The sequence below is a fragment of the Scardinius erythrophthalmus genome (assembly GCF_964197995.2).
Source record: "Scardinius erythrophthalmus genome assembly, chromosome: 1".
Classification (NCBI taxonomy): domain Eukaryota; kingdom Metazoa; phylum Chordata; class Actinopteri; order Cypriniformes; family Leuciscidae; genus Scardinius; species Scardinius erythrophthalmus.
In genome coordinates, this window is record NC_138221.1 from 40,929,333 (window position 1) to 40,949,813 (window position 20,481).

General features: G+C 38.3%; 1 protein-coding gene across 1 annotated transcript; it reads left to right on the plus strand.

The window, feature by feature from the left end:
• Positions 1-96: 96 nt before the first annotated feature.
• On the plus strand, positions 97-20,481 carry cntnap1 (contactin associated protein 1; the record flags this gene model as incomplete). The annotated part of the gene is made up of 24 exons (XM_081386069.1): positions 97-160; positions 7,086-7,187; positions 7,858-8,051; positions 8,329-8,482; positions 9,001-9,204; positions 9,420-9,604; positions 9,923-10,075; positions 10,190-10,451; positions 10,617-10,766; positions 11,061-11,232; positions 11,746-11,852; positions 11,963-12,082; positions 12,178-12,381; positions 13,449-13,605; positions 14,192-14,319; positions 14,576-14,749; positions 14,873-15,091; positions 15,186-15,425; positions 17,098-17,340; positions 17,428-17,555; positions 17,642-17,735; positions 18,216-18,446; positions 18,903-18,947; positions 20,282-20,481. 24 exons carry the CDS (start codon positions 97-99, stop codon positions 20,479-20,481), a joined length of 3,930 nt encoding a protein of 1,309 aa, XP_081242195.1.

The window sequence follows — 20,481 nt, forward strand, 5'->3', positions numbered from 1 at the left end:
CCGAAAGGACGGCTAAACGATGCTGTACTGTCCGGTGACGAGGAGAGGATAACATTTGATTTACTAATCTAAAAGCGACTCCGTCTCCCGGAGAGGATGGCTATCAAAATTCTTGCCCCAAGCCTTTTACTCTTTCTCGCCTTTCAACATTGCTCGTCACGTAAGTGAAACTGCAGATGCAAGATGCAATGAAAATACAATGTATACTTATTTTCCGCATAGGTGACTGTTATTCTTCATCAGAACAAGTGCATCAGCAAAGCCATGACATAATGATTTTAATCTCAAAATTGCGATATTTATAAGCTTGCATTGTTTTAAAACAGCGCGAATTTGTTAAATGTTTTTGTTATTCTATATTTAGAGTATTCAGTCTAGAAGGTTTGGGCTGAAAGTAAGGCGCTAATATAGTCTTGATTCTGCACTCGCCACTGTGCCTGTGTGTCTACGGGCTCTTTCTGCATTGCAGTGCTTCCGCGCGCTCACTTGGGCAAGTTTCTGCATGGAAAGGTGCGTCTTGCGCAGGGGACACGCGGGAAGGACACACTCTCCTGCTGTCAAACAGAGACTGCTGAAAGCATCTATTTGCAGATTTAGCAGTGTCTTTAGTGTCTTTAGTGTCTTAAGGGTGAAAAGTTGAGATTGTCGGTGTATTTGAAATGGCGTGGTGAAAAAATCCTATTCCGTGAAGTTGCTTGTGGGAGCAGCCCTATGCGGAGACGGAGGGCGGGCGCATTAACTCACCGAACTCCCAAATTTATATGACGTAGAACACTGCATGCGAATCCTGACGTAAGGTTACCTTTAAGACTGTATTGCAATCTTCAAAACATCAAAATGATACAAAATATATCCTAACGAAATCACACTGCTCATTCAAGTAAACAAGGTGCTAGAAGAAAGCTTAATCGACTTAAAATAACCTGATTGTGTGCCATGATTTTAAGATGATTTTGTTCTGACAAGTGCATATGAGTCCTTCTATAACTCAAGGTACTGTACAAGGTCCACTCATGATGATAACAATGATTTCTTCATAAAAATATTGTTTTATCTATTAAGGCAAAGCATATAATAATCTCTCACAAATATTATGTGCACTCTATGTTTGAAATTGCACAGTTTCTTGCACAGTCTCTTTTTGAAGTGAGTGGGTCTCAAGTTCAAAATAATGAATAAATAATGAATACAGTCAATATCTATATTAAATTTCGAAAATGTAAATACTTAACAAATACTGAATAACATATTTAGGTCCTGTCTGGATATCTCTATTTATATTAATAAGTGTGAGCTCTATTGCTAAATAGTATTAATTAGTGATTGTTTGTCAATGCAGTGTAATGTTGAAACCATAATAGCACATTGTATCTTGAAACAATGAGGTTTTGTGGAATCCCAAAAGAGGGGTTTTTCTAGGCTCCCACTTCACTACAAATTCTTTGACAACAATGAGAGCTGAAGATGTATTGTGTAAAGAAGATAATCCAGTTCTCAGCTCTGAGAAGAGAAATGAGACAGCATGAACTCAGCACTCTCGCTTTAAGAATTAATTTAGCATAAATCTTTGGGAAGGAGCGGAAACCTGCATCCAAACTGAAAATGGGTGCTCTGACGATACAGAAAAACTGTTTGAAAATGTCATTTTAGTGAGATTTACGATGCCCTGTCTGTCTGATCCTGTTGAGGAAGGTGTGAAAGATTAAGAGATGATGCTTGTGTGTATGCTTGTCTATGACGTGCTGTGGCGTCTTGGATTGGCTCTGTATTTTAAAGTCCCTTTGAGCTTATCTTTTGTTTCATTCAAAGACAGCCACCTACTGTGCCTGCAGTCCTGTTCTAAATAATTTATACCAACGTGACCCTCTATTCTGCATTCGTCCATGCTAAAAATGCTAACCACAGCCTCTCCCCGTAGATGATAGTTAAAATCCTAACCAGCCCAAAGAGATTGATCTGACAAGCAGTCTTAGTCTAGACCCAAGTGCATCGCTGCTTTCTCATATGAAAGATAGCTCACATGATATGCACTCAATTCTCCTTGAGCAGAAGTGCTGTGTCAGCCTGCAGAGACTGGGGGAGTGCCTGTAATTCAACACATGTGTTAGAGAGAGAGAGAGAGAGAGAGAGAGAGTGTGTGTGTTCAAGGTGCTCCTTCATATGTGTCGCTGTTCTCCCTTATCTGTGAGTGGAAAGCAGCCAAGGACATTGAAGGCATTGGACAAAAAGAGAGCGAAAAAAGTCAAAGGGGAATGAAATTGAATAGTTTAAAATTGCAACTATTGGGTATTTTGCAAAAATTGGAAATGCTACCTGAATTTCATCTTACTTTTTGGCTATGAATATCATCAACTGCAACAAATGGCATATTTTTGTGTGTGAGCTCCATATTCTCCTATGTCCTATAGTTTTTTTTTTCTCAGAATTGTATGATATAAACTCACAATTGTGAGAAAAATAAAGTCAGAATTGTGAGGTAAAATGTCGCAATTATTGCAAATAATATCGCTTCCATAGAATTTCTTGTGTCCTTCACAGAGAAGACAATCCCAGAATGCAAAAAATGAAGAAAAGATAATAAACAAAGCAAGATAGGGATGTAATATTTTATAAAATACTGGAAATAATCAATTAAAAATAGTTTAGTGTTCACACAATATTTATGTATGCTGTTTTTATGCTTATTAAAGGATTGTGCTGTTAGCTTAGCTACATGCTAACATCTAACACTATTGAAACCAACTGTGAGATGAGTCTCCTGTGCTGTTTCACAGTTGAGAATTCAGAATCTGTCACTTATAACAGTCATGCCTATGTGGGCTGTGGAAAGCAAGGAAGCTCACTGGTAGGTTTTGGAACAGAACTTTTGAATTTAGATGGACATGTTTTGCACGGGCGTATTTGTAAGTCTCTGCATTCATCTTCATGAGGCTTTCATTGCTTATTCTCAGTTTCCCCTGCAGCTCTTCTGCACTGAGTGCTTTAATAACTGTAATGCTTCTCCTGCAGGGCAGGAACTCCTCTCTGCTCTGCACAGCTGCTAAGAGAACAGAACAGCACAGGGTGAAAATCATTTATCTCAGAGCTGGTGAAGAGAGACAGACAATCTCTGCAGCTTATATTTTACAAAGATAGATGAGGCTGGGTCACATTCAATCGATTCATTTATCTGCCTAATGTGAATCAGAATATTGCACTGCAGCTGTTGCTAACGGGATGATATGGATTTCTAATCTTAGACGAGGGTCATCAACCCTTTTCAGGAAAAGGACCACTTTTGGACTTTAATGCATAGAAAGACTGAGCATGGACCCTGTGTTGCATGAATCTTCAAGCTTACGCTTATAGTACCATATTCATGTATTTACTTATTATGATGCTTAATTAGCAAATCCATTCAAATACTCATTAATAATGGATTATTAATTAATAAAATGCATTAATAATGGGTTCCTAAAGATGTAGGTATCTGTGCACTTGTACACACACACACACACACACACACACACACACACACACACACACACACACACACACACACACACACACACATACAGTACACACACTATACCTGTTCAACTGCTTGTTAATGCAAATATCTAATCACCCAATCACATAGCAGCAACTCAATTCATTTTGGCATGTAGACATGGTCAAGATGATTAACTGGGATTTTCATAGCCTCATAATCTCTAGGTTTTACAGAGAATGGTCAGAAAAAGAGAAAATATCCAGTGAAGGGGCAAGTTTTGTGGGCAAAAAGGCCTTGCTGATGCCAAAGGTCAAGGGAGAATGGCCAGACTGGTTCAAGCTGATAGAAAGGCAACAGTAACTCAAATAACCACTTACAACCGAGGATACAATGGTAGGGTCAGAATTTGGCATAAACAACAGGAACGCATGGATCCATCCTGCCTTATATCAATGGTTCAGGCAGCTGGTGGTGGTTCCACACACACACACACACACACACACACACACCAACCTCTCCTTTGACCAGCCAAGGTCAATTTCGGTCGGCATGTCTTTCACTGATATCTCAGTGAACAGACGTGCAGTTTCTCCCAAGGAATCACCTGTAATCACAGGACATTCCACCGGTGAATGTGATTTCACTAAGTAGAACATGTTCGTGGATAAACATCCTTGTTGATCCTGCAACAACATTCCAATTAACCAATCAGATTTGAGGGATAGGCTTACAGTTAATGTCAATTTTAGGCTTAAATCAAGGATTAGGGGCTTCTACATTAGTGTTATTCATCCATCATTTCCCTCTGATTTTAGGGATAATTTACGGGTTGAATTAGGTTTATGGGTAGGGATAGGGTTAGTGGACAGGAATGTTGTTCCAGCATCAACAGAAGATGTTGATCCAGGAACATGTCTAACTTGGCAAAATCACGACGACCTGTTTCCACCAAAAAGACATTTCTTTCAGAAGACTTTCATAATGGAGTTCATGGCTTGATAAATCCAGCTATATATAAGATGACTGAGCAGAGAACTGTGAATCAGATGGGAATTAAAATCTCTTGAGAATGAACTAGATGACTCATGCAATATTCTGTCACATTCCTTGCTTTCTCTCTCTCTCTCTCTCTCTCTCTCTCTCTCTCTCTCTCTCTCTTCTCTCTCTCTCTCTCTCTCTCTCTCTCTCTCTCTCTCTCTCTTCTCTCTCTCTCTCTCTCTCTCTCTCTCTCTCTCTCTCTCTCTCTCTCTCTCTCTCCTTTAAACGGTTTCCTTTTTCCCCTCTGTTCCCTCACTGGCAGTTGCAGTGGTCAGAATACTAATGACCTCTGTTGTGTCTGACCCCTGCAGTCTCTTTGAGGCAGCTACAGGACATGTTAATACTTCATTGAGAAATACAATTGAGAACATAACAAAGTGGACTTCTGTTGTTTTTAAAGAAAGCAAATTATAAATACTAAAAATTTAACTTACCCAATCAGTAACCTTACCCCCAAAAGATTATAAGGCTTTATTTAGTTTATTTACAGTATGAACCATCCTTTTGAGGACATCCCCAATGTTGTTTTTTTAAGATCTATCAAACTTCTGGGAACATTTTTAGCAGTTTGTTGTTGTCATTGTTGCAATGTAATTGTGTTTTTTTTTTTTTTTTTTTTCAGCTGCTTGCTTATGAAGCAAGGCATAATTTTAAGATATAAAGTAAAAATTCAGTGATTTATATCACAGTTACAAGATGTTTTCTCAAACACATATAGGACCTATGAGGCATAGGGCCACAATCCTTGCTTGCAAACACTTTTTTCGGTATCACAACAATGCACAAAGTCACTTTCCAGATCCTTAACACCTTCTGTTACAACTCCATTCTATCAATTTTGTCCCTCACAATCTTCAAAAAAAGACCCCGAAGGCACTTCAGAATCATCTCCAAAAAGGCACATTCAGTATTTCTGAAATGAACCGGCTGTGTGAAAGTGTGTCGGCTGTAGTTAGAGAGGTGATGTGGATGGGCTGTGAGATGTGATGCCATTTGGGCAGATGGCTTTATTAGAGCTCTGTGAGAGGGTGAGATTGAGGTGGGTTTATCAGACTCTGCCATTTAGATTAGGCTGAAATGTTGCCAGGTCTAATTGAAGCAGGGATTTGTCTAACAGAGGTACTGATGAAATGCCATGGCAAGACCTTGCTAAATGGGCCTGATTTATATTGTGTACCAGATCCACTACGACATACATTTTGTACAGTATAAAATATACGACTGTAAGGCTCGTTTCGCACATGATCTGTTCATATGCTCATTGTGCAAATGAGACTCTAACAACATCAACCCACAAAATGTGCCTGTAGAGCCTGGTTTTGTTTGGCAATGTTTGATAAAGTATAAATGAGACCTAAAGATCTGAACATACTGTAATTTGCTCTGACAGATGTACATGTTTTGTTGTTTGCTTTGCCATGGTAGATTAGATGCATGTTTTAGTGCAGTGTCAAATGTTATTGTTGTTTATTCGGCCTAGTAATAATCTCAGCTAGAGCCAGCCACAGTAGTCCTTTATGTTGACCAATGGATGTTCCATTAAATAATATTTACACTTTGGAAAAATGGATATTTGAAATCACAGGTACTTAGAACACATGATGGGTTTAATTGCATTTGTGGTGGTTCAATGAACTGGATAAACTACAAACTACGAACCGTCCTTCGGATGAGGCGTTAAACCGAGGTTCTGACTCTCTGTGGTCATTAAAAATCCCCAAATGTCCTTCGGAAAAAGAGTAGGGGTGTAACCCCGGCATCCTGGCCAAATTTGCCCATTGGCCTCTGTCCATCATGGCCTCCTAATCATCCCCATATACTGATTGGCTTCATCACTGTCTCCTCTCCACCAGTAAGCTGGTGTGTGGTGGGCGTTCTGGCGCATTATGGCTGCCGTCGCATCATCCAGGTGGATGCTGCACATTGGTGGTGGTCGAGGAGATTCCCTCTTCTATCTAAAGTGCTTTGAGTACCTAGAAAAGCGCTATATAAATGTAACAAATTATTATTATTATTATACTGTTTGTGTATATCATTTACCAGTTAAAGGTACACTATGTAACTTTTTTTCCCCAAAAGTTATACAATGAAAGAGTTCATCATGAATCCGTCTTCCAAACCATGTTTTTGTCTTATCCTGAATCACGACAGTATACGCCTGTTATAAGTGTTTATATTTTGGCTATGTTAGAAATCCGCTGAGGAATAGCCCAGTCATATACATAAACAAGGAGAAGTATAGCTCTGGCTACAATGCTCTTCCGCAAGACGCACATACAGTCGTTTTGTTTATTAACCGCTAAAGCCCAAAAGTTACATTGTATACCTTTAAAGCACAATTTATCATTTTAAGAGCTGCAGTTTTGGTTGGAAATATTATACATAATAACAGTAACTTAAAGTATTTATATCAGATAATGTATGTACATAACTTTTCCCATGAATTGACAGTTTCATTGTGTTATCCTATTTTCAATAAACTGAAAAAAAAGAAAGAAAAAAAAAAGTAATCTTGCTTTTATGAAAATGTCATTGAATATTCTCTATAATTCTTTTTTTCTTTCTCTCTGTTCAGGGCCATGCTTAGATCCGCTGATTTCTCCTCTCTATGCATCCTCTTTCCATGCTTCTTCCAGATATAACTTTTTTTACTCTGCACACTTTGCCAAACTGTATGGTAAGTTACTTGGCCACAAGAGCTATGGGTTGCACTTTGCATTTTGAATAGGTCTCTGGCTGAGAATGCTAATGAGAAACAATATCGACCTCCTATTCCCATTTTTGATTTGGACAATACATTTGCCCTTTTGAAGCAAAAAAAAGTCTTGATTTTGTGAATAAAAGTGGATGTGACAACTGAGCCACGGATACAAAATTTCAATTAAAATATGAGAAATAATATGTAAAAGTCACAAGATTACTTTGTTCCATTGAAACGCAATTCCATTCCATTGTTCCATTGAAATGCTGCACTTTTGTTACTTTTTTTTATGGTTCAGTATAGTGCATATTGTCCTCTAGTGTTAAATTAGGCTATCAAAATGATTTATTATATTTTATATCCATTAGAAGAGTCTGAAACATAAATGTGGTGGAGAAACAATCACATTGAACCAAATGTTTAATTAAATTTTATTTTATTTTATTTAATTTTTTCAGAAGTGTGTCTTAATTTTCCCTTTTTAATAATGTAGATTATTTGGATTTTTATGACAATATCTGTCATTTTACATATGGCCAAAATAAGTAGGACTGCTGGCTAGCCCATGACAAGAAATCTGAAGCACTAAATGTCTGCATGCATGTATTTTCTCAGCTGATTTTCAAATATGTGTGTGCTGATGTAGGGAGCAGTGGCTGGTCTCCGTCCCCTCGGGACAGGCAGCCATGGATGCAGATTGACCTAGGGAGGAAGTATCGTATCATGGCCATTGCTACTCAGGGTACCTTCAACTCTTATGACTGGATCACCAAATACATGCTGCTGTACGGGGATCGATTCGACGCATGGACTCCATATGTCATGACAGGAGGCAATATGGTAAAAATGATCTATGTTTTATTAGTGTTTGGAAAGTATAATTTGTGTTGATCAAGTCCTGATGTTTTGAAGCAGAGGTTCAGGACAGGCATCTTTTTTTATCTTATTTGACCTTGAACATGACTCATTCAATCAGAATTTGAGTTCAACCTTTTATAAATACATTGTTGATGTATGATTAGTTGTAGCTGAGAGAAGTTGTTGGTTTGTTAAATGGTGTGGAACATTCATAGAACCTTTAATATCAGATTTAATATCAGATTTTTGTGTCTCTCAGACGTTGCCTGGCAACTGGAATTACTACCAGGTGAAGAGGAACGTCTTTCATTATGCGATCACTGCCAAACATCTGCGCATCTATCCCATGGGCTGGAATACTGAGAACGGAGGCAAAATCGGCCTTCGAGTAGAGCTCTACGGCTGTCCTTACGGTAAACGGCGCATGTCTGGACTGAGGCACTGCCAACTGTTTGTGTTTTATCAGCAGCCAAGAACTTTAGCATATCATGATACGGAAAATCTCCTCAGTGCCTTGTAATGTTAACCGGTCCTTTGAGTTGCACTGCAGTAAAATCTGTTTTTAATCAGTATTTTGATCTTGTTTTCCAGTAAATATATCTCATAAGTTGTTTTCAGAGAAATAAAAAAATGAGGTTTTTGCAGTTTGCCATGCAGTGTATCAATCAAGTTTTTGCATTGCAAAAAATACCAATACTTTTTCCAGGTACAACACATACTGCCTTTAAAACGTATGTGTAAATTCAATGAACAATGTGAACTCCTTAATGATCTGGGCATCAGCGTAGGCCAAGGTCATTGATTTCGTGGCTAGAAAGAAAACAGATAGACAAAGTGGCATGTCTATGTTGTGTTTGGTTTAGCATAAATAAAATCTTGTAATATAGTTTTTAACAATCCTCTCCATTCTCTTGACCTTTAACCCTAACAGATTCATATGTGATGCAGTTTGAGGCGGATGACATGGTGGCATACTCCTTCCCACGGGGCAGGATGAGGACACTTCAGGACCACTACGCTTTGAATTTTAAGACGTTGGAGAAGGATGGTATTCTCCTGCACAGTGAGGGTCTGCAGGGAGACTCTGTCACTCTGGAACTAAAGACTGGACGCCTCTACTTTCATATCAGCCTGGGTAATCAATCTATCTATCTATCTATCTATCTATCTATCTATCTATCTATCTATCTATCTATCTATCTATCTATCTATCTATCTATCTATCTATCTATCTATCTATCTATCTATCTATCTATCTATCTATCTATCTATCTATCTATCTATCTATCTATCTATCTGTCTAACTTTCTATCTATAATCATGAGGACATGTTTGCATTATCTATTTAAGGGAGCAGCACAGTCCATAACACCAATGGGATGACCACAATGATGCTCGGAAACCTACTGGACACCCAGCACTGGCACTACGTCACCATCAAGCGTTACGGGCGAGAGGTTAACTTCACCTTGGATGGCCAGACTGAGACTGCTGTCCTCAACGGAGAGTTCAAGTACCTTGATCTGGACAAACAGGTGACATGCTAGATCAAACGCATGAACTATAAACGCACACTGTATCACACTTCAGTGATAAATTACATATGACTCACATTTGTTCTGAACAAATGAAGAACACAAAAATAATTGGTGCCTCTCTTAAAAGTGAAGGGTGTAATTTCTGTGCCATTAGGATCACCAAATGGAGTAAAATAATTACCGTTTTCAAGCAGGTATCACAAACACTACTCCTGTCTGCCATTGGTCAGTCAATAAGATAGTCCCGCCCCAAACTCATGCCATTGGTGAATGTTCCCTGCAATCTGATCATAACAATTATCCATTTCTCTTTAGATGTATATTGGCGGTGTGATTGAGAAAGACACACCCCACCTGCCTGGTAAGGTGAACTTCCGTGGCTGCATGGAGAACGTCTTTATCAATGGAATCAATATCATCTACATGACACAATACCAGGAGCCTGAAATTCGACTAGCTCCTAAAAAGGTATGTAGAGTGTAGTGTGGTGTGAATTAATATGAAACTTATAATCACTTATGAAATCACATTTGGATGTTCATTGTATTGCAAAATATTTGAGATATTATTTGTATATTTCAGAAAAAGATGCATTATACCTGCCGTGACCTCCTCTGGAAGCCCATGACCTTTGCAGGACCCAACAACTACCTGCAGCTGCCCGGGTTTTTCCGGAAGAACCGTCTGGCGGTAAAGTTTAAGTTCCGCTCATGGGACTACACAGGGCTACTGATGTTCACCAGGTTTGCAGATGAATTGGGCTCTCTGGAGCTTGGCCTCAGTGAAGGACAGGTCAACGTCACTCTCATGCAGCCTGGAAACAAGAGATTACGCTTTGCTGCAGGTATGGCATGATTGTGTCCATAACATTAGTTATGACATTTTGAACTATATTTCTGTAAGAGAGGACTGAATGGAACACCTATAGACCAAGAGTTTAGCAGGACCAAATCTGGTCCAGTCTAAGATTATATACAGTAAATATTTGACTTTTTTGTGTGTGTTTAAGGGTACCGTCTCAATGACGGCTTCTGGCACACAGTAGACCTGACCGCCAAAGACAACTTACTAACTATCACTATAGATGAAGATGAAAGCTCACCACTGAAGATCACCAACCCCTTCACGGTTCGTACAGGAGATCGCTACTTCTTCGGGGGTAAGTAACAGATTACAGAATATGAGAAGTAGTCTGTTATGTTTAAGTGCCTCATGGCTAAAACCGAGTGCCACTCTTCTCTAAAACTGCCACAAAAATGTCTGTAAATCAGTGTTAATGTAAACAAGAATGCTTTACAATACAATTGATCTATTATTCATAAATTTATGGCACATCTAATGCCATAAATGCTGACTTAATGTTCATAAACTATGCTAAATGAGATATATATTTAGTGTCTTATAGTTGTATAGCAGATAATTAGAGGAATATTTAATATCTGCTGTGTTGCAGGTTGTCCTAAGACCAATAACACGGCTCGCTGTGTGACCAAGCTGTCTCGCTTCCACGGCTGCATGCAGCAGATCTTTATAGATGATGAGCCGGTGGATATAGATGTCATGCTGCAGAGGAAATGGGGCAGATACGCTGAAATCCTGCTGGGCACCTGCGGTATCACTGATAGGTGTGTGTGTGTGCAACTCATTGAGTTTGTGTGTGTGGGTTTTTGCCAACACTGAAGGACTAAATGTCCTCACAATGATAGTATCCAAGCAAACAGTCTTTATCAGGGAAACTGCTTAATAAACTGAAAATGATTAAAAGTCTTGAAAATGAAAATGTGAAAGGAGATAAAACATATGAGCTCAGCTCTATAAAAATAATAAAAGTCAACGTAAAGTTACCATCATGATATATAAACTAACGTGTGTGTAAGATACAAGTGTAGTGTTCATTTATTACCTTAATGTCATTGTCTGTAATCAGGACGAACAAAAAATTGGAAAAATGCACTGCAGATTTTTGTCTTGTTTTCCAGTATAACATCAATATCAATAATATAATATAAATATATAATCATATAAAGCTCATGAAGGAGAAACAAAGCCTCGCAAAGGAGAAAAACAAGACATGCCCAAGAATGTAATATCTTGTGACGTGCATTATTAAAGTGTCAGCCTTCTCTTATTTTTTTCAGGTGCTCTCCAAACCCGTGTGAACATGAAGGCAGGTGTATACAGTCCTGGAATGACTTCTTGTGTGTGTGTAACAACACTGGCTACAAGGGGGAGGTTTGTCATAACTGTAAGTGTCTTTCACTGAGGAGATTCCTCTATATTGACTTTTTGTTGGTGAAATATGAGAATCACTCTATTTTAAGTCTCTCTCTCTGTGTCTCTCTCCCTCCATCCCAGCCGTCTACAGGGAGTCTTGCGAGGCCTACAGACTGAATGGGAAGTACTGGTCAGGCAACTACACTATAGATCCAGATCTGAGCGGACCACTGAAACCTTTCACGGTCTACTGCAATATGTGTATGTATGAAGTGGAAGAGATTGACATGTTGAAATCAATTTCGAAGGGTTTTACATGATTTTGGTGAGTTAAGATTGATCACGTCACATTTTAGTGCAAAAATCATGGACCGTCATCGAGCACAACCGCATGAAAAGCACCAAGGTGAGCGGCTCCACTGTGGATCAACCGTATATTGGGGACGTCCAGTATGTAAACGCATCCTGGGATGAAGTCACTGCCCTAGCAAACACCTCCTTATACTGCGAACAGTGGATTGAGTTCTCATGCTACAAGGCACGCCTCCTCAATACTCCGCGTAAGTTAGCTTTCACAATGATGTGTGGAACTTAGTACGTTGAATATTCTTGGTCATTTAATGCATGAATGAAGTTAAAGGGATAGTTCACCCAAAATTTTTTATTTTGTCATCATTTTGTCATATTTACCTTCATGTTCTTCCAAACCTGAATGACTGTATGACTTTAACTTTAAATTTTTAAAGACATGAGGCAATCCGTAATGACCAAATTCATGACAAATCCTACTTTGAGTTGGATCTTTTCAATGAATCGGTTGATTCAGTTCACAAAACTGGTCTGAATGATTTGTTCAAACTGATCAAACTGATCCAGACAACAAGACAAATCAAACTGATCCAGGTCTTGATTTCAGCTCACTAATCAAAGATAGTCACAGCAGTTAACGGCTCATTATAGGTACAGTATATGGTAGAGTATTTGAGTTAGTAATGACTTACAGTATGCTTTGAGAGACAGGGAATAAATCCTTTTATTATCCATTATGATGTTTTTTTGTTTTTGGTGCTTGATGTCCCCAATTCTCATTCACTTTAATTATATAAAAAATGTGGATAGGTGTTCTTCAAAAATTCACAGAAGAAAGATCACACAGGTTTGTGATTTTCATTTTTGAGTGAACAATCCCTTCAAATAATTGAACCTATTTGAATGTTATTTTACTGTGTGGTATGTATCTGCAGCCATCACTGTGTATCTGAATTGTATAGCATAGGAAAAAAATCGTGTGTAAAGGAACCTCAGCTGTGAGTTTATAAATGGCTGTTGAAGCATTGATCTCAGCGCACTAGAAGAGTCTGACTAGTCTGACTCAGCTGAACTGCCCAGAGCTTGAGTATAATTAGTGTCAATGTCCTTCTCAGCCCGTTTCTCTGCTGAGTAACACTTATAGGAATCTTCTCAGTCACCATTTACCACTGAGTATTTTTGCAAAGCTATAGTAAGGCCCAGTCATTATGGCCCCCTGCTCTGCTGACCCCAATGAGACTGGCTTGTCTACATTACCAGTAGTTTGCCACTGCACCCCATTGAGTCTTTCTTTGATTTTACTTATTATTGTTAACAGATGGAAGGCCTTACACTTACTGGATTGGTCGGCATAATGAGAGTCATGAATACTGGGGAGGAGCTTTTCCTGAAAGTGGAAAATGTGGATGTGCTGTCAATCAAACCTGCACCGACTCCAAGTACTGGTGCAACTGTGACGCCGACTACCGCCAATGGTGAGACTGAGATGAGAAAGAATGAATAAATAAAAACAATTTTATGTCATCTAAATATACATTTTAAACTTTGTCTGAATGATAGTGTTTGATGTTATTACAGAAAAACTGGGTATATATACACTGCTGTTCAAAAGTTTGGGTGTTTTTGGGAAATTTTATTCAGTGAGTTTTGTAATTTATATAATAAATTATTCAGTGAGAATGCATTGATCAAGATAGAAAAGCCATTTATAATGTTAAAACTATTTTAAAAATGCTGTTCTTTTCAACACTGACACACACATTTTTATTTCTGAGCACCAAATCAGCATATTAGAATGATTTCTGAAGGATCATGTGACACTGAATACTAGAGTAATGATGCTGAAAATTCAGCTTTGACATTTTATAATATAGGCTACAGTATATTAATAGAAAACAGTAATTTTAATCTTTTGGTGAGCATTAAAAAAATCTTACCGACCTCAAACTTTTGAACGGTAGTACAGTATGTATGCAGTATAACTACAAGCTAAATATTCATTGATTTATTTTAAAGGCTAGTTTCACTCTTATTTCACACTTCACTCTTCACATTTACTAGGCACTCAGATAAAGGCTACCTGTCGTTCCGTGATCATCTGCCTGTCAGGAGGATTGTCATAGGGGACACTAACCGCACCAGTTCAGAAGTTCGCTACAGTGTTGGCGCGCTGTACTGCCATGGAGACAGTGAGTAATGAACATTACAAAGATACAATGGAGGAAAAGTTTTTCTTATATAATAAGAAGATCCTTCCTGACATGTACGTAAAGGGAAATATACAGTCTTTTGGTTTATTAAAACAAATAAACACAAAGCAGAGCGGCCTATGACCCTGAAAGGGTTTATTTTGATGGCTGACTGTACATTTTCCTCCATAATACACATATTTACTTTTACCATATAATGTTATTGTTATTTGTTCATGAGAAATCCTTCTCTTAGGGAGTATCTGGAACACCATAGCTTTCACCAAGCCCACCTATCTGAAGTTCCCCACCTTCAAGCCCGGCACCAGTGCCGACATTACATTCCACTTCAGGACCTACCGCACTTACGGAGTGTTTGTAGAGAGCTCAGATGACCACCTCCGTAATTTCTTGCGAATTGAACTCAATTGTGAGTGTCGTTTCCATGGCAGTGGCATTGTGAATACCATTGCAAATCTTAAAAATATATGCCATATACAGTATATATTGATTCTGATACCTCCTTCATCAGTTTCTCCTTAAATTTTCACAGCTACAACTGAGGTGGTATTTATTTTCATGGTGGGTGATGGAATTAGAAACGTCACCCTCCGCTCACCTAAACCTCTCAATGATAATGAATGGCACTATGTAGAAGCTGAAATCAATGTAAAAATGGCTCGGCTCAAAGTTGATTTCCTTCCTCCGGCCTTACACAAGTTCCCAGGCCAGACCTACATCACAATGAAGTTTACACAACCCCTGCTCGTAGGTAAGAATCATAGAGCTGGAGTTTCAAGCAGAGATAATATGAAAACATTGCTTCAAGCAGTTGATACAAAAACATACCATGCATCTGAATTCAGGTGCGGCCAATCACACCTTAAGGCCTTTCCTGGGTTGTCTGCGTGGGCTGAGGATGAACGGGGTGCCTGTGGATTTGGAGGGGAAGGTTGACGAGAGTGCTGGGATACGTAGGAACTGCACCGGAGCATGTCTGAATGCCTCTATACCGTGTCGAAACGGAGGCCAGTGCATTGATGGATACGCTTCATACGTCTGTGACTGCAATAACACAGCCTTCGATGGCTATTACTGTCATTTAGGTGAGTTAACACACATTTGCATATGCATATGCCCTCTCACACTCACGCTGACTCAAATTGACATGGTGCAATACAGACTACAGCTGTTTCCTAATAAACATATGCATATTTAAAGTGATATCTTTTCAACTTTAGCTGGGGAAAGACTAATTATTACAAACGCATTTTAATTTTATGAGACTTAGGAGATTTAAAAGATTAAAACAGAATCTAGTTAGGATAATAAATGGGAGTAACAAATAAACTGATGCCTCTGAGAACCTGTTAAAGTGAGAGGCACTGCCTGAGAAGAGAGTGACAGACTTTGGCTTTAGTTTCCACTTTCAAGCCTCTAAATCCAGAGCTGATTTAGACTAAAAGGGATTTGTCTGATCTGTGAATTAAACTGCTCTTTTTTGATGATCTGTGTGAGAATATTTAAAACTTTGGCATAGAGCTGAATTGTGATTTACAACAAACTTATATCTATACACCTAATATACTCACCAGCAGGATTCATAATCATTCATAAAAAAAGTCAAGTCATGTTTATTTGGCAAATGAATGAATGAATGAATGAAGGAAACCGGTTGAGTAAATGATTCAATGACTTTTTGCCGAAGAACGATTGAGTCTGAATCGACTGAATGAATCGTTTAAATGACTCACTCATAAAACATAAAAAAATTTAACCTGCAGAAAGAAGCACTGTAAAATCCCCACAACTAAAGCCGGGTGCGCAATTTATAATAATCCTTGACGATTGTGGCCTGTCAGACTGTACGAACATGATCATCGCTGTAAGCCACGTCACACTGTAAGATCTCAGTTGTTATAAATGTCACTCAGACTGTACGTCAGTCAAGATGCGTTTAAAAACGGACACACGCAAGAAAACTCGTCCAGAGTTTTACATCATCCATCAGTGACGCGTTCGGTGACAGTGAGCTGCATTACACGCAGGATTGAAATGGTGGCTACAAAGAAATCTCTAAAGTTCATTTTGGTCATGGCTTGTCTTGAAAAACGAAGACAATTTGACGGTCGTCGTAGGAGAAGTCACACTGCAGGACTGTGAGTCAGATCGTCGGTGGTAAAAATGTGATTGCAACGGTCATTAAATGGCTGTCGGTGAACATGCCAAACTAACGATCAAAGATCAGAGGAATCTGTTAGGATTTGCAAATATTGTCTCAGACGGCCAAATCATGGCCAAAATCGCAGTGTGCACCCCACTTAATGCAAAGACTAATAGTCTGACAAGTAAAACGGTAAAAGGGCTGTTGAACTAGAATGGGTTTGACCAATCAGATTCGAGGACTGGATTTTTTAGATTTAAGAAATATGGATATACATGTGCAATTGCATACATTATTTAGTTTTACTCTTGTGTTATTTTTTTCTTAAAAAGTAACTGAAACACCAAAAGTATTATATTAATTGCTATTTGAATTGTTTGACTGTCCTAATGTTACAATATAAAGACCAAATAATAATATCTTTATTAATATTATAAACTGTTACAGTTCTACGTATGATGGATTGCCAATGATGAGACTATTCAAGTCTTATGATGTTTTATAAAGATTTGTCCATCATGTCTATTCAAATTTTTTTTTTAAACGTTAAATCAGCATGTGTGAGGGGTACCATAAACAAGAATATGATCTCTGCTTGTGTCACATCCTTTTAGATATCGGGGCGTTCTTTGATGTTGGAGCGTGGCTGCGGTATGACATCCGCAAAGAGCCCATTTCCTTTGACGCATGGTGGGCGAACTTCTGGATAGAGCCTCATTGGCACAACTTCACCCTCGGCTACAACACGACAACTGATGACATAGAGTTCAGCTTCAGCACTTTACAGGCTCCAGCTGTGCTCCTCTATATCAGCTCCTTCGGCAATGATTACATCGCCGTCCTGCTCAAGAAAGATGGTAAACACACACACACACACACACACACACAATCACACCAGAGCATACAAAACATTAGCTTTAGCATTGATGTCACTTCTTTTGCAGGTACTCTGTCACTGAGATATCGGCTTGGTATAATAAGCTACAAATTTAAGTTGACTGACAGAAACATGGCCGATGGCTTTCCTCATTTTGTCAACATCACTCGACACAACTACACAGTATGGACACAGGTAGGAAACTAGATCTGACATGTTTTTCACTGTTATTAGCTTACCCAAAGCACACTGTTTGTATATGGATTTGTACCTGGATCTAGGTGGACTACATGGATCCGTGGATTGAGAAGTTAATACCAGGAGAGATTCCCAGATTTGACTCACCAAAGTCTATATTCTTGGGTAGAGTCATGGGTAAGACAAGCATTTTTATCTTGAAGGTATTATGTAACTTTTGGCCCTGTTGCTGTTAGAAAACAAAACTGCCATTTTGCTGCTCCGTGTCAACCTTTCTAACAACTAACCTTTACCACACCATTCACACGTTAAAGCCAGAGCAACTTTTCTCTATTTACTGTTTACAACTGTAGCGTCAAAGCACTATATAAATAAAGGTGACTTGACTTTACGGATATGATGATATATATATATATATACTGTATATATACTGTATATATATATGTATCAGGTATAAAATATAAACACTTATAATAAGCTTACCATAGTGAATTAGGGTAAGGCAAATACACATTTTAGAAGAAGGATTGATCATGTATTGTCAATTTTGAAGAAAAAAAAAGTTACATGGTGTACCTTTAACTTGTTGCATGTGAATGAAAAGTTGCATTTACTAGATGAACAGTGCATTGATTTGTTTTCTGCTCTTCTTCGTAGAGGTGGGAGGTGTAGACTACGAAATTCAGAGGCACAACAGTCCAGGTTTTATGGGCTGTATATCAGGGGTCCGCTATAATATCTTTGCCCCACTGAAGGCCTACTTCCGACCCAATGTAACCAATCCACCGGTAACGACTCAAGGCTATGTGGTGGAGTCTAACTGTGGGGCGTTTCCCCCCGTCTTAGGATATGTTCCTTGGGAGGATGACCCCTGGTTCACTGGCCTGTGTAAGACTACATATTCTGACATTCACATGAATGCCTAACATACACTATACTATTCATATTTGTGGTCAGTAAGATATTTTTTTTGGATTCAGCTAGGATGCATTAAATTGATCAAAAGGAACAATAAAGCCATTTATATTTTTAGCAAAAAATTATTTCAAAGAAGTGCTGTTCCTTTAAATGTTCGAGTCATCAAAGAATCCTGTCAGAAATGTATTATGGTTTTCAAAACTGCTGAAAATTCAGCTTTGCCATCACAGTAATACATTACATTTTAAAATATATTCAAATAGAAACCAGTTCTATTGATAAAATTCTATTCATATTTCATAATATTACTGTATTTTGATCAAATAAATGTTGCCTTGGTGAGCATAAGAGATTTATTTAAAAAACTTTGAACTGTGATTGAATGTTGTTTTTAACCCTCAAGTAATGTATTTCTCTTTTTTTTAGTCTTTTATTACATTCATGATGATGTCACCCCACCTTGGATGACATGTAAGTTTACAGTCACACTTCATTTTAAATAATATTTCCCGAACACCTCTTATACCTGATGCTTCCTGTCACATTCCCACCATCCTCTCAATAAAAGTGACAAAAAAACTATTTTTGTTCAATGTAAGTACAATTCTATATTCTGTTCTCCTTGTTTTGTTTTGTTTTTGTCTTTTACTCCATTTCATCCAGAACTGCAATTTTTGCTGATCTTCTCTCTTTGGGAAGCTAAAACCTATTTTTAAAATCCTCTTAATTTGCAGAACACGGGATTAGCGAACATTCATGGGAATATAAGCTTCTGCATAAAGCCGAGCTTCTGCAAATGACAGAAACTTGGTATCATCAGTGATAAAACGATAATATACTGTATATGGTATAAATGAAGGTGTAATAAGCTTCAGATCTTTACAAATGACCATATTCTGGACAATATGCTAAATTTCTAACCCTCCCAAATCAAAAATTTCAAGTGACCGATAACATCTAAATTTTTCAATTGGCCCAAGTGAAATTCTGTAAATTTAATTTTATAATTTACAGAATTTCACTTGGGCCAATTGAAAAATTTAGATGTTATCGGTCACCTGAAATTTTTGATTTGGGAGGGTTAGAATTTTTTTACAGTGTGTTCATTTTTTGCTGTAAATGTTACAGAACCTCTTTATAATACTAACAAGATCATTTTGAGATTAAAGACCCATCAGAACAATGCAACAAGACCATTTTTCAAATTGAACACTTCAATTTTCATAAAAAGTTTTATCAGTGTCCTTGCTCTTTTTTTGCAGTCACCCTTTGTTGCTTAACTCAAATCCTCTTCTTCTCTAACTGTCTGATTGTCATCTCTTTTCCAGGACAAACAAGACTTTTTTCTCCCACACGCACGCACACACACACACACACACACACACTTAATCCTCTTTGCCAGCGGGTCCAGATCTCACAGAAAAATAGAAATAGAAGAAAAAATAGAAGAATCTTCATGCAGCTCTTTTCCATAATAACAAACATGTCACTGTGACTAGAACAATCACACTCACAAAAAAAGAAGTAATATATGAATTGAGTTGCATTAAAATTCTCCATTTATGTTTCACAGAAAAGCATGTATATAGTATTTTAATTTTTGGGTGAACTATCCCTTTAAAGCTTGTGAGTACATGTGGGCTGACAGTCAGCAGTCTCTCCTGTGAATTCTGCAACATGATACAAATTATGTTTAATCCATCATTTGCAGACAGCTCAGCTAGGGCACCATAAGAGTATTAAGCTTAATGCTAACGACTGCTCTCTCTCTCTCTCTGTGTGCGTGCGTGTGTGTTTCTCCACAGTAATCGTGACCGTGTCTCTGATGTTGCTCTTCCTGATCCTGTACGGCCTCTACATTTACCTGTACAGGTATAAAGGCAGTTACCACACGAATGAACCGAAGCAGCTCGAGTCGCCCAGCTCCGCTCGGCCCCTCACTGATACTCTGCGCAAGGATAGAAAGAACATGCCGGAAATACAGGAGGAAAGTCCCAATGAATAA